This window comes from Puma concolor, chromosome C2 (genome assembly GCF_028749965.1).
Source record: "Puma concolor isolate L17-30 chromosome C2, mPumCon1.1.hap2, whole genome shotgun sequence".
NCBI lineage: Eukaryota > Metazoa > Chordata > Mammalia > Carnivora > Felidae > Puma > Puma concolor.
The window spans coordinates 141,951,773-141,978,426 of record NC_141675.1 but is presented as its reverse complement, the minus strand read 5'-3'; the positions used below and the strand labels follow the sequence as shown (position 1 = coordinate 141,978,426).

The 26,654-nt window shown below is 43.0% G+C and overlaps 2 protein-coding genes and 1 long non-coding RNA gene across 11 annotated transcripts in view; 2 read left to right on the top strand and 1 right to left on the bottom strand.

Moving 5' to 3' along the window:
- LOC112850414 (uncharacterized) overlaps window positions 1–6,376 on the bottom strand; it is a 327,008-nt gene extending 320,632 nt beyond the window's left edge. For all 3 annotated transcript variants that reach the window (XM_086675794.1, XM_086675795.1, XM_086675792.1), the window contains exon 1: window positions 6,238–6,376. The gene's annotated coding sequence lies outside the window, so the exon portion shown is untranslated. The remainder of the gene's footprint in view (window positions 1–6,237) is intronic.
- A 5,151-nt stretch (window positions 6,377–11,527) lies between these two features.
- The window catches only part of APP (amyloid beta precursor protein), a 271,815-nt gene continuing 256,688 nt past the window's right edge, over window positions 11,528–26,654 (top strand). For all 7 annotated transcript variants that reach the window (XM_086675790.1, XM_086675789.1, XM_086675788.1 and 4 more), the window contains exon 1: window positions 11,528–11,734. In XM_086675790.1, the coding sequence (XP_086531916.1) occupies window positions 11,678–11,734 (57 nt within the window). In that variant the 5' untranslated portion in view covers window positions 11,528–11,677. The remainder of the gene's footprint in view (window positions 11,735–26,654) is intronic.
- LOC147577562 (uncharacterized) lies at window positions 21,014–24,861 on the top strand. The gene is made up of 3 exons (XR_015240398.1): window positions 21,014–21,808; window positions 22,051–23,892; window positions 23,936–24,861. It is a non-coding gene; the product is annotated as an uncharacterized LOC147577562 (long non-coding RNA).

Here is a 26,654-nt window from a genome sequence, read left to right as displayed (position 1 = left end):
TGCTCATTTCCTTGATTAGTGATGTTGAGCATCTTTTCATGTGTCTGTTGGTCATTTGTATGTCTTCTTGGAAAAATTGCCTATTCAGGTCCTCTGCCGAGTTTTAATTGGATTATTTGTAGTAATCCAATTATTTGGATATTAATGCCTTATTGGATATATCATCTGCAAATATATTCTCTCGTTCTTCAGGTGGCTTGTCATCTTGTTGGTGGTTTCCTTCACTGTGGAAAGGTTTTTTATTTTGGTGTAATCCCAATAGCTTAGTTGTGCTTTTGTTTCCCTTGCCTGAGGAGACATATCTAGAAAAATGTTTCTACTGCCAATGTCAAAAAAATTATAGCCTGTGTTTTCTTCCAGGATTTATACGATTTCAAGTCTCACATTTAGGTCTTTAATCCATTTTGAGTTTATTTTTGTGTGTGGTGTATAATAAAGTGGTCCAATTTCATTCTTTTGCATGTAGCTTCCCGTTTTCCAAGCTCCATTTGTTGAAGAGACTGTCTTTTCCCCATTGTATATTCTTGCCTCTTTTTTCACAGAAAAGGTAACTTTTAGCTTGATTTAACAACAAAAACATCCTAGTGAAATTTTTATGTTTCCTGAAGACAGCTCCTAATAACATAATAAGAAAGCAGAAACCAAATAATTGTCTCGAGAATACTGCAGGTGAGAGACCTCCATTCGTTGGAGGATCAAACAGGTGATTTCCACGTTGGGCTGCAACTCCCAAGTTTTTATTGTTTTTCATTTTTACGTTATTTTTTTTAATGTTTATTTATTTTTGAGAGAGAGAGAGACAGAGACAAAGCATGAGCAGGAGAGGGGCAGAGAGAGAGAGGGAGACACAGAATCCAAAGCAGGCTCCAGGCTCTGAGCTGTCAGCACAGAGCCCAAGGCGGGGCTCAAACTCACTAGTCATGAGATCATGACCTGAACCAAAGTTGGATGCTCAACTGACTGAGCCACCAAGGCGTCCTTATTGTTTTCTATTTTTTAAGTTTATTTATTTATTTTTGAGAGAGAGAGAGAGAGAGAGAGTCAGGGAGAGAGGGAGAGAGAGGATCCCAAACAGGCTCTGCACTGATAGCACAGAGCCTGATGCAGGGCTTGAACTTACAGACCATGAGATCATGACGTGAGCCAACCAAAAGTTGGACGCTTAACTGACTGAGCCACCCAGATGCCCCAGCAACTCCCAAGTTTTTAGAAAGATAAACCAAGTTTAGATGAGGAAAAATACCATGACTTTATAAAGTATGGTTGGCCTCCGTGCCTCGCTGCTTTCATGACTCAGGTCTGGCGAGATGGCCAGACGAGAGGAAATGAGAATGAGAAGTCAGGGGCACCAGGGCCAAGCTTTGCCCCTAAGGAGTCGGAGGACCGGATGCAAGTTACCCCACTTCTCTGGGGTGCCAATAAGCCCTCAACAGAGGAAGGCTCGGCCTGGATGAGCCCTACGTCCACTTCAGTTCTAAACACTATAATTCTGTGTTCTTTTTCAACTTATAGGCACTGAAAAAGGGCTGGAGATGAATAGGTGAAGCGGTCACAGGATAGTACAAGATGAGGGAGGGGGCACCTGGCATGCTCAGAGTAAAGGAAAACTAGGCTAAATCAGATTCTTCCTTCCCAGATAAATGAAAGATAAGGTTCCTCAGGGCCAGCCGGCCAACATCTTCCCTTCAAGTGTGTGGAAGATGAGAGAGCGCCAAGCTTGAAAAATCAGGATGAAATTGCTACTTATATACAGAACTGCTTCTCAATCCCAAGGGATGAATAAAGCCCAGGTTGTGCTGTTGTGGTTCATGGAGACTAAAGCGTACACTGAGTGATCATCACTGAAGACTGATTTCAAAAAAACTTAAGCCTAGGAGCGAATGCACCTCACTGTGCATGCTGGACTCCTTCGTCTCGACTGAAAAAATCTCTCATGGATGTTGTCTAGGTGTTAAATTATGGAGACTAATGAGACAGTATTAAGAACTTGAGTTACTCCAGCTGTTCCTAATATATTGGTCTACATTCTTCTATTTTTTTTAAAAAAAAAGTTTATTTTGAGAGAGAGGAAAAGCAGAGAAGGGGCAGAGACAGAGGAAGACAGAAAACTCCAAGTAGGTTCTACGCGGTCAGCACAGAGACTGATGCAGCGCTTGATCTCACCAACCTGGAGACCATGACCTGAACCCACATCAAGAGTCAGACGCTAAAACCGACTAAGCCACCCAGGCGCCCCTACCTTCTTCTAGATATAACCTGCGTATGGCTTTTGGACTTGTTTAGACATTTGGGTGGAAAAGCACCAAACAATGTTGATAGGATCTGAGTAAAAAAAAAAAAAAAAAGTATTTCCCAGTATCACCCAGATAGCTGATGCCAAAACGCTCCAATGGAGTTTAAGCAAATCTATGACTTGCTTCCTTCCTTAGGCCAAAATTAGTACTAAAAACTTGACATTTTCTAAGATTTAGGTCAGGTTGAGGCCAGGGCTCTAGAATCATCTGAAAACCAAGACTCGTGTCTTTACCGTTTCCTCTGTTTATTTCCATCTCATTTTATTCTTCCTCTGTGAAAGGAACTGACCTGCCTTGTTCCCCTTTTGATTTAGTCAGTATCTCTTACCAGGCTTCACAGACTCACCAGAACAAGGTGGTTATCTGGACCCTTGGTTCTGTGAAGTTTAGATAACAGAATCAATTTTTACCAGATAGTTGGAAAACAGAAATGACAATATTCCTTTCCAGACTGGGCTCCCTAAACCTTTTCATGATTTTTCTTTTTGGTACAATAATGAGGGCTGACGGGGCCTCTTGACACCATTAGCAGTAAATGAATTTTTCAATAAAGACTAACAGAGAAAAAGTATGGGAATTTGGATTTTTTTTTTTTGACCCAGAGAGCTATATCTCCTTATGTCTTTACTTTCCATGTATACTCTATGGGAAATTTCAGCAAAAGCTTCTTAAAATTAATCCAATAGCTGTCTCCTTCAATTCTCTTTCCTGAAAGTCTTCACTCATCTATGGAGAGGTCCTGGCCACTTCTTAAGGGCTCCTATCCAGGAAGATTAAAGGCAGTGCAGTGAACTCAGGTTTTATCCTGAGGCATATCTTTGTAAACTTAGCAATACTTCCTTCTTTTTACATGAGGAAATTTAAAGCGAAGCAGGCTCAAATGTGAATTGGATTCTGTCCTATTTCTCCCCCAAACTGGGAAGACACTGGTCATATACTCGCACATTCGTATTATAAATATTCAAAGGCTCTAATCCGGTCTCCTCCATATAACACACATTTTAACTCCTACTTTAAAATTCCAGAATGCTTTTTTTTTTTTGGCATCTCTTATGCCCTACTTTACAATGTCTGTCAGCCTAGTATTTCTACTTTCTTCTTTTATTAATCTATCTTCAAGGTCATGTGTGGAAACACCTTTCAGTGGAAAGAACCCATCCACTTTGACAAAAACGTACACTATAAACCTTCATTACTGCAAGGATCTTAAAAAAAAAGTCCAAAAAAAAAAATGCCTTCAAAGCAGAGTTCCCTAAAATTTGCTTGGGGCAACACTGGTCCCAGGAGTTGATGCAGTAAACAAAAACAAAAACAGGGGAGCGAGGGGGATGCTGTACAAAGAGCTACAAAATTCAAAAAGCAATAAAATTCCAATTGTACAGCAGCATTTTGAAGGGTGGTAGACATTCTAAAGTAAAAATATATATTTAATTTTGTGTAATCGCATATTTCTCAAACTTCTTTGATTATGGAACTACTTTCACGTATGTATTTAACACTTAGTAACATACTGCTGTACTAGGGTTCCACGGTACACAGTTTGGATATTGTGCTAAAAGACGTTACTCTTCCATTTTTCAAGAATTATTATTCTAGCTCATTCATGTATTGGAAAATAACCTTGAGATATAAATATAACTCATTTCTTCTTCACACTGTATTCACAGGAGTATTTATGGTTCATCTCCCAAATACCAAATCTCTGAGTGACTATTTGGCTGTTACAAATAAACACAAAACATCTCTGCTTTTTTGTAATATTATGGTAACTTCATCTGAACAGTTCTTGGCTCATGTGCTGGGGACAGGCCATCAGTCATCCCAGACAATTGCCACACTCACATGGCCAATATTCATCTCTCATTTGCCACTCTTCAGTCTTCATATACCATATTCAAGTTACTGCCTATTTTATGTACTTCTGATACCTACATCCAACAAACTAAAAGTCATATTTATCATTTCCCTCACTAAAAAAAAAAAAAAAAAAAAATGTAATTAATGGTGTCCAGGTGAGACAGAACAGAGCACAAATCCTTCCTCCTCTTTGAGGGAGGGAGGGAGGGAGGGAGGAAGGGAGGGGGAGGGGGAGAGAGAGAGAGAGAGAGAGAGAGAGAGAGAGAGCAGGCACAAGGGAGGTAGGGACAGAGAGAGAGGGAGAGAGGGAATCCCAAGAAGGCTCTGTGCTAACAGTGCACAGAGCCTGAGGTGGGGCTTGAACCCACAAACTGTGAGACCATGACCTGAGCTGAAACCAAGAGCCAGACGTTTAACCAACTGAGCCACCCAGGTGTCTCTGACCCTTTCTGGTTCTGTTAACCTCGGTCACCTCCTCATCTGTGACATGGGAGGTTAACCCAACACAACTCACAAGTATTCAGTGAGATCCTGCATGTAAATTCCTGAGCCTGGCACACAATAATCCTTTGTTCTTATTAGTAATGAAGTGTCCTACGATGATTTTTCACAAACTTTTTACAGATTTCATCCATGGTCATCCCTGAAACTTCTGGCAATTTTCCCTATTTTTCCCAATCGATTCCAACTTTTTTCACCCTCCAAATTTCCCTATACCTTACCCACTGACAAACCTTTTTCTAGAAATAATTAGAAAATGCCAGACTGATTAGGAACCTGTAGTGAGCAGTATTAGCCCACTGCTGCCCATTCCAGCTGACCTAAATTCCTCACTCCTCAAACATTAACATGTTCCCCCCACACCTCAGTCCCAATTACCAGCCCCATCATGAACCTTCTAGATGTATTTGCATGGTTCTTCCTTAGAATATCCTCCGTCTCACCCCCTTTTCTTTTCTTTTTATTGTTAGTATCAAATCCCCTGCAAAAAACCCCTCTTCCTGATGTCCCTGATTAACCCTTTCCTTTTTTTAAGTTTATCTGTCTGAGAGACAGAGAGCATGAATGGGGGAGGGGCAGAGAGAGAATCACAAGCAGGCTCCACACTGTCAGCAAGGACCCCGATGTGGGGTTCGAACGCATGAACTGCGAGATCAACCTGGGCCCAAATCAAGAATGGGACTCTTAACCGACTGAGCCATCCAGGCGCCCCTGATCAACCGTTTCAAGGGCTATAGATTTATGACTCTAATTTTCTTCTGACACATTGATATATATACACACACAGACTTATACCAAGTTGTACTTACTGATGTTAAATTTCTCACTCAACTATGTCTGTTATTTTTTTTAAGTTGAGATGTAATCGACATATAACAACGTATTAGTGTTAAGTGTACAACCTGAGGATATATGTATATATTGTGAAACTGATTACCACGGTAAGTTTAGTTAACATCCCTCACTACCATAATTACAACATATTTTTCCTTCGTGATGAGAACTTTTAACGTAGACACTCTTAGCCACTTTCAAGTATACAATACAGTGTTGTTAACTAGAATCACCATTCGCTTTGTCCTTTTCCTCCCAGATAGTTTTCTCACATAAACATAAAGCTTTTTAAGCGGAGTGAATGTATCAGGTTTTCCTCCTTCCCACAATGGAAGTGTAAAAATAGTTGATTGATCCATCAATGCTAAACACTTTCATTCTCAGTATAATGGGAATAAAAATCCCATGGGACATCTGGGGGCTACAGCAAAGTAAGGTGTTTGTTTCGGGACAAAAGCTGTATACGGAGTGCCTGTGAAGTTGTCATTTATTTGTTGGTTGGTTTGAGTGTTTTGTCATTCAGGATGTTGTTTATTGACCAAAGGTGTTCATGAATACTTAAAGCATATCTGCCTGGAATCTTCCCAATCATTTTAGGGTTAGGTAACACTTCTCTGGCGATAGCCTTTGCTAGGATTTTGAAAGTTGAGTTACTTATCAAAGATTCTAGAACTTCTCTCTCCTTAAGGAGGCGAACGTAAAGGGCAATCTCTAAATATGATTCGTGTGGAGACAAAGAGGTCTTCAATACCTTGCAGCAGAACATCCCTCAGCTTCAAAGTCTGTCACCTGTAGGGGCTGGCAATGGCCCCAGGCCACCACGAGCTGTGGTTTCTGGCAGGTACTCTGGGAAGTTATTCCTCTTCCCCTCCATTCTGCAGGAGGCAGCCTGTCCTGTGAAATCCTCTCAGCACCTCTGCCAAGCAGCCTTTCCAAGCCTTTCCATCTGCAAACCAAGATGCATATCTTTCACATACCTGCCATGTGCCCTTGGGAGGGGTCAAAATTTTGCCTAATTCTTAGCATATCCCGTAGTCCTACAGCTCTGTCCCCTTCTCCCCCACTCAAGAAAGCATATTGGAATACAAACGAATAGGCTGATAAAAGAGTCACCTTGAATCTGCTCTCATTTATGTGTTTTAAAAAAGTAAATCACTCACGAATTTGGGACGTTTATCGGCAGAGCATTACTCAGGGATCCACCTAAGTAGCCCTGGCCTGACAGTTACTGTGCCAACTGACCGTCCCTGGCAAGGTCGATGCAAGGTCAAATTAAGACTATCCTTGTCACTAAATGACAGCTAATGTAAATTCCTGTTCTTTCAAGAAAAGAGAACTGCTTTCTATCATAAACCAGGCACTGTGTTAAGTGCCTTCTGAGTTCGGCACCACACCACCTGACAAGGGGGGGATTTTCAGTAATGGAGGCTCTGGTAGCTTCCGTTACTATTTTCAATAACGATACATAGTAGTCAAGATTTCTCAAAGTCTGCGTCCTTATCGACCATCACTTATTGCTGCCCAATTAAAATTCTCTGAAGAAACAAATTGGTGTAATTTTCATCCAGTCTCCATTAAGCCTTCCTGCTACTGGGTTGATTTTACGCTTCTTACCTCCACCCAAGAGCTAATTTTAAAAGTATTGTATGGGGGCGCCTGGGTGGCGCAGTCGGTTAAGCGTCCGACTTCAGCCAGGTCACGATCTCGCGGTCCGTGAGTTCAAGCCCCGCGTCAGGCTCTGGGCTGATGGCTCAGAGCCTGGAGCCTGTTTCCGATTCTGTGTCTCCCTCTTTCTCTGCCCCTCCCCCGTTCATACTCTGTCTCTCTCTGTCCCAAAAATAAATAAAAACGTTGAAAAAAAAAATTAAAAAAAATAAATAAATAAAAAATAAAAGTATTGTATGGGGCGCCTGGGTGGCTCAGTTGGCTAAAGCATCCAACTCTTGATTTGGGCTCCTGTCATGATCTCCCGGTTCATGAGTTTAGGCCCCATGCTGGGCTCTGCACTGACAGTGCGGAGCCTGTTTGGGATTCTCTCTCTCTCTCTCTCTCTCTCTGTGTATCTCTCTCAAAATAAATAAAAAAACTAAAAAAAAAAGTATTGTATTGGTTGAAGATATAGGAACACTTCATGGATGCCATAGTGAAGTAAAGGCCCATGAATGAATCGTAACTGAAGAAAAATGGTAAGTGAAATGTCTCACCCTCTGTCTTCGTGCAGGCCTAGTAGATATGTGGAGTTTAGTGTAGGTATGCTAAATGCTAATTATCCACTTAAGATTTTCTTTACGTCTATTCGTTAGAAAGAAGAAAAAATCTCACTATGAATGAAAGCTGCGCTCATCATTGGGAGAAAACATTTTATGGTGAAAAGTTTGAATGCTGTTTACGGTTTAGACTTCTGTAGATATTGAAGATTGCAGTCAAGTCAAGGCAATAATAATGTCCTTTTGTCTTTGGGAAGGTAGAAAAAGATGAGTGAGAATACAATTCAAGACCTCCTTCTGGTTTACAAAAAGGAATCAGCATGAAGTTTCAGAAGGGAAGACAAGTTAACAGGCATGTGAAACTCTCAAACACGTCACAGTGCCGTCACAGAAGAAACCAACCCTGCCGACAGCTTGATCGTGGCCTATTAGATTCCAGAATCATGAGAGACCAAATTTCTGCTGTTAAGCCACCCACGCTGGGCTACTTTATCATGGCAGCCCTATAAAACGAACATAGCACCCAACTTCCAGCTTCTATGGAGCTTGCTTTCGGTGATATTTGCAGGGCGCAGATAACACCTTAAATGCACAACGGCAACACTATTCACGAAATACATTTGGGAGGTTTGGTAGTGAACGTGACCAGTGTGAATCCACAAAGTCAAAGGCCACGCTAGCCTGCAGACTGAGGCGGCAGTCGACTACTCCACGCTGCAGTGCTCACCGCACTCCCGGAGCACTAGGAAAAGACAGGGACAACCAGCACATGCTCAGAGGACAATGGCCAGAGGATGGGAGGCACCAGAAGCCATGCAATTCCACAACTGTTCAGAGAAGCGCTTCGGTTACTCTGTGAAGAGAGGACACTGGAGGCAGAAGCGGAGCGAAAACAGTTGGCAAATACATGAAGCTCTGTGGTGTGGAAAAGACTAGTTTGGCCCGGATATGGGGGTACAGAAAGGACAGCTAAGTGGAGGTTAAAGGAGATGAATGTGAGAGATGCCTGGGTGGCTCAGTCGGTTAAGCGTCTGACGTCAGCTCAGGTTGTGATCTCTCAGTTGGTGAGTTTGAGCCCCGTGTCGGGCTCTGTGCTGACAGCTCAGAGCCTGGAGCTTGCTTCGGATTCTAGGTGTCCCTCTCTCTCTGCTCCTCCCCCACTCGTGCTCTGTCTCCCTCTCTCTCTCTCTCTGCCCCTCCCCCAACCCCCTCACATTCTGTCTCTGTCTCTCAAAAATGAATAAATGTTAAAAAAATTTTTTTAAGGAAAGCAATGTGGTCCCTCCCCCACCCCCACTCGCACTGTCTATGTCTCTGAAAAATGAATAAATGTTAAAAAAAAATGTTAAGGAAAGGAATGTGGAATAAGGAAAGTTTATTTACTTTGAGAGAGAGAGGAGAGAGAACAAGCTAGGGAGAAGGCAGAGAGAGTAAGGCAGAGAGAGAATCTCAAGCAGGCTCTATAATGTCAGCATGGTGCATGGAACTCAATGTGGGGCTCAAACTCACGGAACTGTGAGATCATGACCATAGCCAAGACCTAGAATGGGATGCTTAAACCACTGAGCCACCCAGGTGCCCCAAGGAATGTGTGCTTCAAATGGGGCAAGAACTTTCTAGTAACTAGAACAGCCCAAAGACAGAATGCATGCCTGAAGAGCGAGTGAACCTCTCCCAAGCCGAGGCATTTAAGCCTCAGAATGGTGTTGCAGACTTTCCTGCCAATGGGTGGTCAGTCCCTCCCACAGCTCTCCCGTGTTCTTGTGGCTAGGGATGTTCTTGTATTTCCTGCTCAGGGGATCCAGAAGGCACGTCAGGGCAGGAAATGACATTAAATGCCGAACAGAGAGAGTCGCTGGAAAGTAAAAGCCATCAGGATCTCTGAGTAGTGATAGAACAGGGGAAAATGTAAAGAAAGTCCATCATTCTGACACAGTCAGGACCTCACCCTCTTTCCCTGGGGAACATCTTGTCCAAGGGATGTGTGAGTGGGGTGAATTTCAACAGGGGAAAGAGCAAATACTAAACCTGAGAACTTTTTATTTTTACAGATTATAACCCCACCTCTGTATTTTTGAATCTGTGCTTAATAACAGCCCGTACTCTTAAAAAATTGCTTCCTCCTCTCTAGGACTGGCTTCATGGGCACGCGATCTGCACGACCCGGGGCCTGGTGATTGGTTTAATGTTCTGCTGTCGCCGCCTTAAAATACTTCATTTTGGAACAAAGGGTCCCACCTTTTCATTTTGCAGTGCACTCTGCACAATTTCTAACTGGCCCTGTTCCCTCTCCATCTCGGAGTGACGCTCCTTTTTGCATTCAGAGGCTTTCAACGGTTCATACCAACCTAGGGAGAACAGGGAATTGGGGTGGTGGGTAAACGCGTGTTATTCGCTCTCAGGATTTGCTTAGGCAGCTCCCGAACTTATCACTGGGAATAACAGCAAGGGCCTCGCTGGCTTTTGTAGGTAGCATAGAATATAGAGCATGTAAACAAATATTGCACTATAGCAAGTATTTGCTACTATTTGCTGGAGACCTTCCAAGAACAGGGGGCAAAGGAATCCAGGGGTCAGACTGGAGGCCTGGAAGGGGGAATGGTGGAAGACAACATTCGGGGGAGCGGACAGCTGAATGCTGACTTCTCAGGAAGGAAGCCAGCATCCTCCAGGCTGAGGCTTGATCCCAGTGGCCAGAGTCTGTGGCTTGCTTCCCTCCCACTCAGCACCACAGTGGACCGTGGCTTAGCGACTTCCGCTCCTGTAGGTCAAGAGCAGGGAATACGGCTGGGCAGTTCTAGACCATTCTAGCCCAACACTAACCGGGAATTGGATGGCTTGTGTCTAATCTAGGAGACCGTGGCTTCCCAGCAGGTTCATTTCTGTCATCTAGGGCAGACACAATGGAGAACAAGGACAGAGTTTGAGGTCAGGAGTTCTCAGTCATGGGGGTCTAATAGGAATCCTCTCTCGAAATCTTTTCCCGCTGACCTTTCACTTCACCCTCGTCTCAGATGGATGTGACATCCCTGCCTGACAACCCCCCCCCCAAAACAGCAACAAAAAACCCTGCTGGTTGTTCCCTTCCCCAAACAAAAACCAAAAACACCCAACAAATAAGCAAAACTTTTTTCTTAAACCCTTCCTTCAAGGAGAAGTAAATAGGTCGCCCCCTCTTTCACCAGGTCCAGGGCCTTTCTCCTTCGGTTTGTTCTAAAGATAGATATGCCAGGTTGCTCCCGGCTGCTTTTGACGGGAAAAAAATATATATACATACGTATATTAAGCTTTTACTCTCTCAACAAGCAAAGAAATTCCTGTTTCCTTTCAGCTTGTCCGGTTCCTGGTCTCTTCCAGAAACGCCTCCCCACCCCCCCCCCCCCCCGCAAACCAAGACAAAAAAAAAAAAAAAAAAAAAACCGAAATGCGGATAAAAACACACCCCAGCAGCAGCCCTTTATACGACATCCCTGAGAGGCCTGCGGGGTCGGATGAGTCAAGCTCACGGGGACGAGCGGCGAGCGCTCCCGACTTTTCTGGAGCCCGAACGTCCTACGACTCACCTTTCCCTGATCCTGCACCGGTCCTCTCCCGGCCCCAGACTCTCGCTCCGGCTCGCGGAGGCCCCGGGGGCCGGCGGCCGGCGGCCGGGGCGGGGCGCGCAGGAGCGGAGGCCGCCGCACCTGTGGGCGCCGGGGGCGCGGGCCCCTCCCGGCCCGAGCGCGCGCAGCTCCCCGGCGGCTCCGCTAGGGGTCCCTCTCGGGTGCCGAACGGGGCGGGCTAGATCAGCTGACTCGCCGGGCTCTGAGCCCAGCCGCCGCGCTCCAGCTCCGTCAGTTTCCTCGGCAGCGGCTGGAGAGAGCAGCCGGAGCGGCGCGGGCGCGGGGGCCATCGGAGACGGCGGCGGCGACGGCACCGGCGGAGCCAGGGCGCGGCGGATCCCACTCGCACAGCAGCGCGCTCGGTGCCCCGCGCAGGGTCGCGATGCTGCCTGCTTTGGCACTGGTCCTACTGGCCGCCTGGACGGCTCGGGCGTTGGAGGTGGGTGCCGCGCCTCGGAATTGGGGGTGGGGGCTGCGGTGGGAATCCCATGCCCCTAAATCTTTAATCCGAAGAAGCCGGGGGCAGTCCAGGGAACCCCTCTTCCCCTCCACGTCCCACGCCCCCGCTTGCGGGTGCCCTGCGCATCCGCGCCTCCGGCCCAGCCCTGGCCCGGGAACGCGCGCTCCGGCCGGCGGAGAGGGAGCTCGCGAGGCGTCGGGCTCCGGGGGTCCGCGGCGGTTGTGGGAGAGGAGGGGTGGAGGCGATCCTGAGCTCTGACCCTGACTCAGTCCCTGCCTCGCGGGCGGGGGCTGGGGGAGAGGCGAGAGACTTCCAGATGGGGGGTGGGGGGGAAGGGGGACGGAGCACGTGGGGAAAACCGAAAACGCAGCGTCCCTGGATCCCGTCCTCGTCTCTTGATCGGTGCCCTTCCTTCTTTCCGGCCCTGGGGAGGAGGAGCCGGGACAGCTCGGGAAGCAGCCCCCCTTTCCCTTTGCCTTTTCTGCCCCGTTTCACCTTCTCTTCTTATCCCCAGCACCTCTTCCCTGCCCGACCTCTCGCTCCTTCCCTTTGGCGGCCGCTCGCTGCGGCCGCCTCAGTGCGACCCCAGGAGGGTCGCGCACCACCTTCCCTAGGCAAACTTTGTACATTCTGCGTCTCCCTTTTGTGTAAGTTGAGAGAGATGGGAGGGGTCGAAGACCCACGGCCACCTCGCACCTTCCCCAAAGCCTGGACGGCCCTGGCGTTCGCTCCGCACCTTCAGCTCCTTCCGGAGAGGGAGAAGGTTCCCGGGAACAAAAGCCGCGACACCCCGCCCTCGCCAGCCCGGGGCGCGGTGGCTGAGCCAGCCGCCTGGGTCTGTGCGCCACCGAGGCTCCCGCCCGACTCCCTTCCCGGAGCTGCGCGTCTGTCCCAGAGGGGGCTGGGGCGCTGCTGGGGCCGCTTTGGCGGAGCCTCGGGGGGCCCTCCACGGCCACTCCTCGTCACCTCCGAGGCTTGCTAATTCTGTGTCGGGCTGGAAAGTCCTTGGGGAGAAATTCGCGGACAGTGGGGTGTGCGTCTGATTAGGGCAGTGGCGGGCGGAGGGGAGGCGCGAGCTCTTCTCCCCTCCTGTGCATCAAAGGAGGCGTTTGTCTGATTAAGGCGCGGTCTCTTCCCTGGCAGCGCTGGGCAGTCTGGTTTAGTCCCCCTGGGGGCGCGGGCTGCTGGGGAGGGTCCTCAGGGTCTTTTTTTTAGGGTGCAGATAAAAGAATTGAATTGAGTGAAGATTAAGACGGAGAAGATGGCGCCTCTGCAGTGCAGCAAAGAAAAGCTGTGTGGAGGCTGCAGCCTGGTGAAATCCACCCACCACTAGGTGTATAACAAGTCTTCCCCATTCATCCAACTCTCGAACATTCAGCTAACGCCTGTGCAAAATGAATATTTTTCTTTTTACCTAAGGATGCTAAGAAGTTGTTTGCGTGACAGGAGGGGCAGACGAGCTTGTATGTCTCATCGTTTGGGTTCCCTTTTGGTATCTTAGCACTTGCAGTCTCTTCCAGTTTTTCCATTTTTTTTTTTCCTCCTTTTCCCCTACCTCATGGTAATTTTCCAAAAAAAGCAATTCCCAGACCAGTGTTTTTCTGTAATTACCCTGAGGCTATGCAGATTACCACACCACTATGGTTTTTGAGTCCCAAATTTACAAGGTCATTGAACTTTTCCCCCTTTTTTTACCTGTAAGTGGCTCAGAAATCATCTTAGGGCTGGTTAAGACTGATTTCAGAAGTGAAGAATTTGGTTTTCTGTATTTTTTAAAAACTGCATTTAATTAAGGGGATTCTTTTTTCCTCCAATTACTTACATTTACTCCTACAAGTGTTGCTGTTATTTTCCCGATTGTCTTTCTACACGCTAAAAAACAGAAATTAAGTAATTAAAAGCATATCATAACCTTTACATTTGGAGTTTTTGCCCAAATGTGAATATTTAACTTTTTGAGCACTGTTTTTTGTTTTTTGTTTTCCTGTATAAAAAGAGGCAGCATTTAGGCAAATATGAGTCAGGTTTATTTTATTTTTTTGGCCTGTTTGCATTTCTTTGCTCTTTCTGCCATTCTTTTGGACATTTTTACTTGTTACTGCCACTTCTTTCAAATAGTGGAGGTGAAATTCACAGTCCATTTTGCAAAGCATTGGTGGAAGGGTAGGCAATTCACTCTAATGAGGTTTGAGGAGGATTAATTCAGCTATATCTATGTCCACTGAAAGATGTAATTATGAGTTGAGTGTTTTTTGTAGGCCTTAGAAAATAGGTCTACTGCAGGTGGCTCTAAAAAAAGAAGTGAATAAGGGCAATGTTAATGGGGCCTCGACTTTTGGGGTTATTACCTGAGTCGATGAATTTGCCTGGTGTATTGACAGAGTATAAAATTAAAAGGCTCTAACATTTATTTGTTTAAATAATAGTGCTTCTTACATTTTAGTTTACCCTATTGAGGGGTTTAATCTAAACAGGGGAGGTTAACCTAAAAACAATTACTTGTTTTGATAATGGTGGTAATTCACAGATTATGGATACCTAGTCATACTGACTAGTCCTGCCTTAGGAGTAGACATCTATACACAGAATCGTGAAGCCCAGATTTGATCGTGATCTTTAAGGAGTCACCGTTTCTTGCTAATCAATGGGAAATCATGATAACTGGCAGGGCACAAAAGCTTCTCTCTTGTCACCTAACCAGAAGAGGTGCCTGATGGCATTTGGGAAGCTATTAGTACTGCGGAGAAGTATTCCAGATAGAATAATGATCCCTGGTCCTGATGGGGGAAGTGAAAAGGAACATGCAACTGAACAGATCTCAAGGTTAAGTTAGGAATGACTGATGGAAAAAAAATACAAAAGAAATAATGTGGCCCATTGAATAGTGGTTTAAAGGAAAACAGATTATGTTTGTGGATGAGGCTTTCTCCTTGTTGCTAGAGGATCCCTATTGTTATGCTACTGTTAATGGCATACTGGAGACTTCTATAGAGATATTTATAAGAAGATGAAGGGTGTCAGTCATTCCAGAAATAAGCATAGCTATTATATGCCTTTCATGTAGCCACTAAACTGTCACCAAAGAAATGCAATAAAATTCAGTAGAAAGGTGCATTTTGTTTCTGCAAATTTGATCTAGGTGGGGACATGTATTACCTTAAGAGACTTACAAAGCATCTTTAATATATATTCCTTCTTTATTCCCAGCTTCATTATGTCAATTACAAATGCAAAGGTAAACCTTATAAATGTATTTTAGATGTAAAGCCCTGGGTGGAAGGTTTAATTTGACTGTATTTGCCTCATTACCACCCACCCGCATTCCCCTGCTCACCCAAAGTTTGCAGACTAAATAAGACAGGCACAGGATTGTTAACGGAAATAGAAAGTGTCGAATACCAGGAGGAAAGGACAGATTAAGTGGTTTACTGAATAAAAGCCTTACAGTGTAAACGTCTATATTTGAGGAATAAAGAACAATGAGATGAGATAATCCTAGAGAATTTCCTGATAGGAAAATTCCAGCCAGTATTGTACCCCAGGTCTGGGGAAGGGAGTTTAAGTCTTAGCATTTACAGCATTTGTTTACATGCCTCTCCCAACCTTCTCCCTCCCAGAGACAGAGGGACACACACACACACACACACACACTACCCCTGAGGTGAGGGTGGAGCCAATGTGGGGTTTGATTTTCCTAAACACCGCATCTATTCACTTGGGACAGCTGTATTGATTCTCTTCTTGGGCCAAACACAGTCCACAGCTCTGAAAACGTTGTGAGCAACACAGTCTTTTCCTTCATGAAGCTTCCAGTCTAGTGGGGAGGACAGACCATAAATCACTATAAATGAATGTTCATGAGCTGAGACAGATGCCAAGACAGAAAGGAGGGGGCAGGGCACAATCTGGCGAAGAGTAGGGGCTGCGGAATAAGGGGTTGAGGGGCGTGAGGGAAGGGGCTGCAAGTAAGAGCTCAGAGCTCTGCTGCAGTACCTTCAGTAGGACCTTCACTAAGGAAGTGAGTACATGACGAAAAAAGTGATTCGCCGGGCCACCGGGAGGAGGGTGGGAAAATACAACGTTAAATGTCCGTTTTGGTTTTTGCTGGTGGTTTCTACCTTCTCCGCGTTCTACATCGTTGTGCAATGGTTTCCTTTTCGTAGTGGGATCCCAGATACAAGTGTACGGGGTGGGGGGTGATGCCACACATGACCTCCTGCAAATCTCTGGAAATGCTGTCACCCTGTGTCTCAGAGCCAGTATGCAGATACACCCTCATAAGGGGCTGGAAGGAGCTGGAGGGGTGGCAGGCAGAGGAAGTTAAGGAATGAGCATTCCCCCCTGACTGAGTAGCAAGTTTAATCAAAATGTCTACTTCTTAATTTGTTGTTAATAAAAAAAATACGGTCGGGGCGCCTGGGTGGCTCAGTCGGTTGAGCGTCCAACTTCGGCTCAGGTCATGATCTCACGGTCTGTGAGTTCGAGCCCCGCGTCGGGCTCTGTGCTGACAGCTCAGAGCCTGGAGCCTGCTTCGGATTCTGTGTCTCCCTCTCTCTCTTCCCCTCCCCTGCTCATGCTCTGTCTCTCTCTCTCTCAAAAATAAATAAAAACATTAAAAAAAAAAAATACGGTCAACAGTACCTAAACCCTCAAACTGAATTTGCAGATGAAAACCATGGTGAAGAGGAAAATGTTACGTAACCATTTCTTCAGTGTCCTAGGGATAGCTTAAGAAATAACCGTGTCTGTGAGGGCATGAGTGTTTTTTCTTTGAAAACAGTGTTTTGTGAGTTTTCCCTCTTGAGAGTAAATCCTGATTAATAGATAGGCATCCCTCTTTAGAAGTCCACCAGAAACTGGGTTAGAATGACTGGTCAAGAAATAAAGCACAGTACTAATAGCCTACTCTTGTAGCCTTACCGATAGAATAGTTCGTTAGCACGTAGTTTGTATATGAATTATGTGCAAATATATATTTTGTATATGTATTATGTACGGATTCTTAACAAAAGAGGAAGCTAGAGAAGAGAAGATGTCAGTAGGCAAATCCTAAGGAAGAGAAAGTACATTAATAGGACTGTATTGTATTTAACAGAAAAGGTCTGCCTGTAAGTGGACCCTTGTTCAAACCCTTGTTCAAGAATCAACTAATTCGTTACAAAAAAAAAACTCCAACATGTTCATCAGTTAATAGGTTTATGAAAATGTGACGCTTACGAGATTAGTTTGCCGACTCTTCAAAGTAGGATGGATACAGAGGACTCCCGTTCATATGTATGAAATGTTAGCTGCAGTAAGGAGCTTAGATTCAGTTGGGCCACATTTCTGAAGAAACCTACAATACAGATTTAGCTTGAACTATGTTAGGATTATAGTATTTTATGAAAGAAGGTAGTGCTGCTTGAAATGGGGAAGACGAGAGGTATTGAAAAGCCTGCCTCTGTGGTAAGGAGTGGAATTGTCCCCACATTTGTAATGGTAATTGCGGTACCCATGTGATGTTAGGCAACACCTGATTATTGAGATTGTCACGTGTTCAGGGAAGGTAACATCTCACACTGATGCAGAGCCCGGACTAGAGCAGGATTGCCTGGGCTTAAATCCTGGCTCTGTCCCTTGTGAGCTATTGACTGTGGGCTAGCTCCGGACCTCATTTTTTCCTTTGTGAAATGGGGACGTATATAGAAAAACATATATGTGTAAAATGCTTGCTTGGAACGGGATATGAGTTAATATATACAGTATGATGTGGCCCTTTATAAGAGCTGTGTGTTAGTTACTACTGTATGTGATGATGATATAAAATGATATATTTAAATCACACAGAGTTGAAAGGTACAAAGGCAAGACAAAACACCTATATGATGTTTTACTTATATATTGAGTAATGCACTTAACTGACCAGCTAAGATTATTGCAGGAAATGGGCAGTCCTCTAAAAAACAAATGAATTTTATTTAAAGGATGACATACCACAGATAACATTTGCAGAATACATGTTTTAAAATTTCATTTACCAAACATGCATATTTTGTATTTCAGGTGGCTTTTTAAGAAAACATTAAAATATATTGTGTTCATTGAAAAATTTTAAACAGTACAGAAATGTGTAAAGCAGCATAAGCAGTTTTTGCACAAATGGACAGACCGATTTTAAATGTATGCATATGGGCAGCCTGCCACATTTGTCTAATATTGAGCGAATTTGTATACTGGCTTGATTATTAACTCGCCATTAGTTGACTATCAGCTGTATGCAAGGAGCTGTGAAAAAGCTTGGTGTAGTTTTTAGCAAAATCTCTTCTAAAAAAAATGACTAAACAGGTTTTGCCAATCAAGGCCAAAATGGAAGGTTTCAAATGCCAGCAAAAGATTTTTGGTCTTAAAATGAAAGTGTGAAACGAGCTTCACCAGCATGTACAAGGAAACCGAAAAGCAGACTGCCTGAGGGTGCAGCATTTCTATAAGAACTAGGTTTTAAAATAAAACGTATTAGTTATGGGGCGTCTCGGTGGCTCAGTCGGTTGAGCGACCGACTTCGGCTCAGGTCATGATCTTGCAGTTTGTGAGTTCGAGCCCCGTGTCGGGCTCTGTGCTGGTGGCTCAGAGCCTGGAGCCTGCTTCGGATTCTGTGCCTCCTTCTCTCTGCCCCGTCTCTGCTCATGATCTGTCTCTCTCTGTCTCTCAAAATTGAATAAACATTGACAAAAAAAATAACGAATTAGTTATCAGTCAGATGATGAGTATAATGGTCTGCTTAATTAAAAGCAGACTCTTTAAGAATCAGCGTATTTTGTTTATTATATAATGCGAGGTTTCAGTCTCAATTTCAAAATTAGGCTAAGGATATTTGAGAGTACACAGAACTGGTGTTACTGAAGTTCAGGAGCAATTAACACATTGGAGAATGAATAAGCAAAGTCCCAAGGAATCTGTGGGTTTTTGTTAACACCACTTTTGTATTTATCCTTGTCCTACTCAATCAAAAAAAAAAGTGGGTTCAAGTAAGAGAATGTATCCATGTTTGAAATAAACCTGCTCAGAGTAGATCCAGTGAGTAGCGAATGAGATGGGTCCACAGCCACATGTAAAGGTCAGTGAGGAGGGACAAGGAATACGCAAGACAAGCGTTTCAGAAAAGGGAAAATAACAATCAGAGTATTATGTACATGAATGGATTCTAGAATTCTTAAGGTCTTATCGGTGATGGACCCCAAATGGTGTTTGTATCTTTCAATTTCCAGATGGTCCTTGTCTATTTTTTCTTCCCAAGTGCAGACGATTTTTAGCTGAGAAATTTGATTGAGCGAGAAAAGTCCATGTTGTAACCAAGGAGGGGTTTATTTTGTTGATGTGAAATTGTTTTTGGCCTAATTCTTTCTTTGAGAATCTAACAGTTTGTCCTGTGCTCTCAATTTGCTTCCACACAAACCACATCCTGTCTTCATTGAAGGATGTAAGGAAGTCTCCTAGATGATAGAGACTGATAAATTACTCTTCGGCCTTAAAAGATACTTCGTGAGAATAAGAGATCTGGTATATCAAGAAAAGTCAGTTGTATTAAGTGAAGAAATGGGTGATTACTCTTGTGGCTTGGTTAAACTTCAAACCTTTAATGACCAATATATTTTGGCCATAGATGGAGAAATTTTGCAGGAAGAAACACAGGAGATTTAATCCCACCCTTGAGGTATATATGTGTACCTTAGACCTGACCCCTTACCCCCAGCTACCACAAACTCATTTGTTCAGTTTTCCATGTCTGCATGTGCTTAATTACAATCCAATTAATGAGGCAACATAAATTTAAGTTTTAATCAAAAATAAAATAGTATTGTCTGTCAAGGCTTGATTAGTCCAAAAAGGAACTTAAAAAAATTTTTTTTAATGTTTATTTATTTTTGAGGGGGGTGGGGAGAGGGAGAGAATGAGCATGAGAAGAGAAGACAGAGAGGAAGACACAGAATCCGAAGCAGTTTCCAGGCTCTAGCACAGAGCCCGATGCGGGGCTTGAACTCACAAACCGTGAAATCATGACCTGAGCCGAAGTTGGACCCTTAACCGACTGAGCCACCCAGGCGCCCCCAGAAAGGAACTTTTTATATCTGCCCTTACTGTTGGGGGAATTTTCATAAGCATAATTATTGTTTTTATCAATAACACTACTCAGTTATTTTATAATGGAATTAATAGAGACACATGATAAAGATAGACATAATGCTGTCTTAACCATATTTATTGGAAGTATCCTCATTTTTTTAAAGCTTATTTATTTTATTTTATTTTGAGAGAGATAGAGACAGTGTGAGTGGGGAAGGGCAGAGAGAAGGAGAGAGAATCCCAAGCAAGCTCTGCGATTTCAGTTTGGAGCCTGATGTGGGGCTTGACCTTGTGAAACTGAGATCATGACCTGAGCTGAAACCAAGAGTTGGACGTTCAACCAGCTGAACCACCCAGGTGCCCCAAAAGTGTCCTCATTTACTTTGAAGGTTGAACCTTTAAAACTGATGCAGATTTTTGAAATCATAGCTTAACTTTCAGACACTCAAATTAGAACATATCATGCAAATTGATATTGGAGAGCAGATCTTTCCCTTACTGATGCTCTTATAATTGCTTATTATGGTTTGTTTAAAATAAATAACAGTTTTGTCAATGCAGCATATTAGTTTGAAAATGTAAATGATGAGTCTTAAGAAACTCCCATAGAAACTTGCAAATATGGGGTGCCTGGGTGGCCCAGTGGGTTGAGTATCCGACTCTTGATTTCAGCTCGGGTCATGATCCCAGGGTCATGGGATCAAGCCCAGCGTGCGGCTGATCGTAGAACCTGGTTGAGATTCTCTCGCTCTCTCTGCCCCTCTTGCCCCCTCACCTGCATATGCATGGGTGCTCGCTCGCTCTCTCTCAAAAATAAATAAATAAATAAATAAATAAATAAATAAATAAATAGAAATTTGCAAACATGCAAACTAATCATCCTAAGAATAATATAGTCACAAACACTTACCTATTAAATCCATTAGCTGGGGCGCCTGGGTGGCGCAGTCAGTTAAGCGTCCGACTTCGGCCAGGTCACGGTCTCGTAGTCCGTGGGTTCGAGCCCCGCGTCGGGCTCTGGGCTGATGGCTCAGAGCCTGGAGCCTGTTTCAGATTCTGTGTCTCCCTCTCTCTCTGCCCCTCCCCCGTTCATGCTCTGTCTCTCTCTGTCCCAAAAATAAATAAAAACGTTGAAAAAAAAATTAAAAAAAAAAATCTATTAGCAATTCAAAATTAAAATTAAATTTTTATAAGAAAGTTAATAGCTTTTTTTACATAGAGGAACAGATTTTTAAGGGCACACCATGCAAAAGAAAATTCACTTTTTCATATAACAAATATTTCTGAGTCCCCTGCCCTCAAGGGAGCTTACAATATAGTGAGGAGCAGACAAAATAAACAGGATGTAGTAGACTTGGAAAAATTAAGTTGGGTAAGGGATATAAGGGAATGCTATGTGGAAGTCTCTTGTGGATGTAATCTTTTATGGGGTATTATCGGGAAAGGTCTCTGATCTTGTCACTATCCAAATGTAAAGTTAGCTATCTGGAGGAGAGAATTACATACTCACCATAATGTAAAAGAATAACTGGGGACAGGGATCTACTTTGGAGTGGTTAAATAATTAAAAACAACAATGGTGGGGTAGAAAATTAATATGGATTGGGATCACAGTTTACCACACCTGTTTCATCACTTACCGCCACCATTGCATTTAGCATTTACTAAATATTTGATAAATATTTTTAATGAGTGCTCTAGAAATTTTATATTGTGACGGTAAAGAATTATGTTTGATTCTTGACAGTTGAAAATACGTACATTTAAAAAATTGTGAATGACCCTTAACTATAGTGTAGGGAGAATATTAAAGTCTTTTAAAGAAGATTTATTTTTTTAGCCTTTTCTGAAACATTTTATTGTGAAAAGATTTCACATAAATGTTGTCAATAACTTAATGCTCAGTCATTTGCAATTCTTTATTTCAGAAATTCAGTTGACCTAGCAAAAAAGGTCTCATTCTTTTTTTTTTTTTAATTTTTTTTAACGTTTATTTATTTTTGAGACACAGAGAGACAGAGCATGAACGGGGGAGGGGCAGAGAGAGAGGGAGACACAGAATCGGAAGCAGGCTCCAGGCTCTGAGTCATCAGCCCAGAGCCTGACGCGGGGCTCGAACTCACGGGCTGTGAGATCGTGACCTGAGCCGAAGTCTGACGCTTAGCCAACTGAGCCACCCAGGCGCCCCAAAAAAGGTCTCATTCTTGAAATGCTTTGTGAATCCTCAGATTGAGTGGGACAGTTTCAATTGAGGGTGCCTAGAAATGATTTTGTTTGAGTCAAATTTGTGTACAGGAATGAAATCGAAATGGAAATTTCATTATCATTGTCTTTTTTTCAGTTTGTTGCGCTTTTTTTTGCCGTTATACAGCTAATATTTACTTTTTACTTTAGTGTGAGCCAGGATCAAAAGTTTGCCTTTAAGGCAAAAACTGAGGGCTGTTACTTCTATTCTCTAAAAGAATTGTGCTGTTCAAGTTCAAGGGCTTGAAGCCAATGACACTATATGCTATTAACTTGACAGGCATTGAAAATCTAATTGAGGTCATTATGATGAGTCTTGTATCTTGCTAGTGTTTTCTCAGGCTTGTTTTTAATGTTTTATGTCAAGTGTTAAATCCTCTTACAACCCTGAATCCAGAAAATTTAAATCCAATAAAAGTAAACTAAATTTTAAAATCCTACGGTTGTTTTGTGTGGGCAGCATTCTTGGCTGATAGGATATTTGAATGTGAGGGCAGCTTGCATATTGCTGTTAGTTTGAGGAATGAGAAGGGCCCCACTTTCAAGAGTACAGTTGTGACAAAATTGCAGTTTGGAAGTTACTGCATACTTGTTCGGTGAAGTATGAGAGGAGGGACTGCTCCCAGGGTGGCCATGTGACTGGGTGGCCCAAGCAGTAGGAGCGAGGTGCTGGATTGAGATGTCCTTAAAACAGTGAGAGTCCTGGGACCTGGGGACTGAGTAATTTATCAGTATGGCCATTGGAGATAGCCAGGACAAAGGTAATGAACATTTGGTGGGAGGGAGGACATACTTCAATGAGCAAGATAGGAAGTACTTTGTTTCCAGGCAATCCCTTTCCTTGTCTGTGTTTGCAATTTGAATATTTCCCATCACTTTTGCGAGCTGGACTCAGATTAAATTTTTTATTATTGTGAATTTTATTATGGTGAAGTTTTTGTCATGTTGTAAGGGCACGGATGGGAAGTATTCAGTTTGTTGGGAGTATTTCTTAATGTGTGTATGTTTTTAGTTGTATTTATTGATTTTGTAAAGAACCAATAAAGAGATCAGAAAGAAATTTTAGCATAATTCTCCCCCCAGGGGGAAAAAAAAACATTGGTTAAAATAGAATTCTAAAGGTTTATTGCCATTGTTAAATTATTTATGCTTTTTAAAAATTCTGACACGTAACCTCATTGCTTGCTTGCTCATTCATCTCAGAAGTAGAACACCGAACACAAACCCAAGCCTATTATTGATCGATTCTTCTAGCAGATGAGGGGAAGCTTTAATGCAGCAGATTTAATTGGCTATTTGAATTCTGCATTCATCTGCTTTTTCTCTATTCCAAATCTTCTCAGAGCATTTGTGATTGACTTCTGTGATATTGACCCTGATTTGGAGTTACGTATTTTTTATTATTACTGATTTATTGTCATTACTATTAGTAATTTATTGTCATATTGCATTTTTCTCCCCTTTTTCTTGAAATTTTAAAGACATCATTCATGTGATGGACGTGTACTGGATGCCTTCTGTGTTTCAGGGGTGACAGGAGCACTAGTATCTTTATGGGGCTGCAAGGAAACAAAGAACTCACATTGTGTCTTGAAGGATTTTGCACCCTGATGGGGGAAGAAAAAAGATGTAGAAATAATTAGGCCCGGTATGCCACGGGCTATAGTGGAAGAATATAGAGTCCTGATAGGAAAGGCAGCCAGTATTTAAACTGGGTTTCCAGACTGAGTGGAGGTTAACTCTGGGGCGTGGCAAGGATTTCCAGACAGAAGGAATAGTGAAGGTGTAGACAGGTTAAGGATTTCCAGACAGAAGGAATAGTGAAGGTGTAGACAGGTTCAAAAGAGGAAGCCAGAGGAATGTGGGTGGCGGAGATGATGTGGGGACGGTAGGAGGTTAACAGTTGGGGATGCCTTGAGGAGTTTGAACTTCATTTTCTCAGCAGTGGGGGTATTTTTAGATGTTCCTAAAATGGAGGTAGCCATTGATAACTATGGTTCACCTACATTTAGTAGCCTTTGCCGAAGTCCTTGTCAATGTCTGCTTAATCCATTAGCTAGACCTTAGCACGCAATTCCAAGAGAGGCTGGTACGTGTAGCGTATTAGCTGGGAATATTACCACCAGGAATACATTCTAGATTCTTATGGGATACGGAGAGGGGAGGATAGTGAGTGACAAAGAGCTGGCATTCGGGAATGTGCAGGACATGCGGTACAAAGGGATGTAGAGGAGAGTGGGTAGATTCGGAAACATTCTGATTCAAACCAAAGGAAAGATTCTACGTGAGCAGTTAGAGTAGGTTTTTGTGATTTGCTCCCTTCTTATCTCTTGGCTAGCCACATAGGAAGCACATCTTTAAGAATGGAGGAGGAGGTGGGGAATGCTTTTTTGTTTTTATGGCAGGAACATCCAAGAGCTGAGCCTTCACTCTGGCCATTTGTACCCAATATGGTTTAGACTTGTGTTCCTGGGAACCCCTTCCAATCAGAGTGATGGAAAAAGGGATAATTCCAGTGGCCCTGTGGAAAGTAATGGCAAGGTCAGTTTACTCTCCCTCTCCCGGTTTTCATTTGATCTAGAGTCTTCCCTAAAGCAACCTTGTGCTCGTGCTTTGCAAGGACTAGCAGGTAAAACAAGCTTTGACCTTTTTAGAAAGTATCACGATACTGAGAACCTCTTTTGAGCTAGAATTGCCTACCATGCTCAACTTGTTTTTCATAGCTACACAGACTTTGAGATATGTTTATGTGCACCTGTGTCATTAAATTTTCCTCTATGAAAAAGAGGAAAATAAATCTTAATACATTTACATGAGTAACAGTGGGACCATCATTTAAATTCATCTTAATTATTTTATCTATTTTTTTTTATTCATTTCAATTATTCTAGAAGTGGCCGAATGAAGATACTTACCAGGAAGTGTGTGATGATATAAAGATGTGGGAACAACTTAGAATCCTGAGCAGACAGGGTATACTTATTAACATAAGGGAGTGTTTGAGGTTTTATAGTACGTATTTTATTAGCACCTAAAGATGTATTTAACATATGTCCTAATAGTTTGATATATTGTACATGGTTCCATCGTAAGGAAATGTCTAAAATATCAAGGTTCCTCTTGGTTTTATTTCTTGTGTTACTTCTTTTTGAACCCTTGATTCTCTTTAAGAGGAATCAAAGTGTAATTCGAGACTGATCATCTTAAATCTGGCATTTATTTTCTTTTTGTTTTGATTTTGAAGTATCTATCAAGGAAGTATTTTATCAGTTCTAGAGACTGCGTTCAGAAAAACAGATGATGTGGCGCCTGTGTGACTTAGTTGGTTAAGTGTCCGACTTCCACTCAGGTCATGATCATGACTCACAGTTTGTGAGTTCGAGCCCCATGTCAGGCTCTGTGCTGACAGTGCGGAGCCTGGAGCCTGCTTCAGATTCTGTGTCTCCCTCTCTGCCCCTCCCCTGCTCATGCTCTGTCTCTCTCTGCCTCTCAAAAATAAATAAACATTAAAAAAATTAAAAAAAATGATAATTTGTATGTGTCTAGAATAGTTGTTGATTGATTGATAATGAGAATCAGAGAGAACAGCCATTGTGTATTTGAATATATATTTCTCTCATGTTACGCTGGCCATGTTTTGAAATTATACTTTTTCTCCCCCCCCCCCCAAAAAAAGAGTAGGTGGTCATTATATAAGTTTGAAAAAAATTTTTACATTATGGTAGATAGAATTTGAAAGTATAAGAAAATCGTGTTCTTTAATTCCAGTATAACTTTATAATGGTCATATAGTGTGTGTATAATTTGAGAAACTAATTTCACCAAAGGACATGTATTTTATGCTGAATTCTGTTCTATTTTTATATATTTGAAAACACTTGACCTGATAACTGGTTGTGACTTAAGGCCGGTCTGAAATGGGTTTGCCTTTAGTTGGCTCTGGATGGTAGAGTTCAGGACTATTTGCTGCTGGCTTTGTTGACTTTGAACTGTTGGTAGTTTATTTTTTGGGCAGTTAGATATATGCCTTTGTTTAAGATCACCTCATTGGAAAAGTTGGCAGTCCAAGAATATGTTCTGAGAAGAATACTTGAGTATTCATTCTCAATTTACCTGAATCGTATAAATATTTTATTAGGTTTGTCCATAATCTATTGTATTTCTAAGTAAACAAGCTCTCTAGAAATAATTTCTACTTCTTTGATCATTTAAAATGTATCAGGGGCGCCTGGGTGCCTCAGTCTGTTGGGCAGTTGGGTGTCTGAGTCTTGATTTCGGCTCAGGTCATGATCTCACAGTCATGTGATCATGAGCCCAGCCCCAGGGGCTCTGCACTGGGTGTAGAGCCTGCTTAAGATGTTCTCTCTCTCCTTCTCCCTCTGCCCCTCCCCCCCCAAAATAATGAATGAAAATAAAAAAATACATTAAATAAATTGATACAGATCACAAAGATTAGTGGTATCTATTAGCTAGATACCAGTGAAATGTCTCTCTGTGCAAGTTCATTTTAGTTGTTCCTGTTAAATTCAAGTGTAAGTTTTAAAAAAAGATTGTG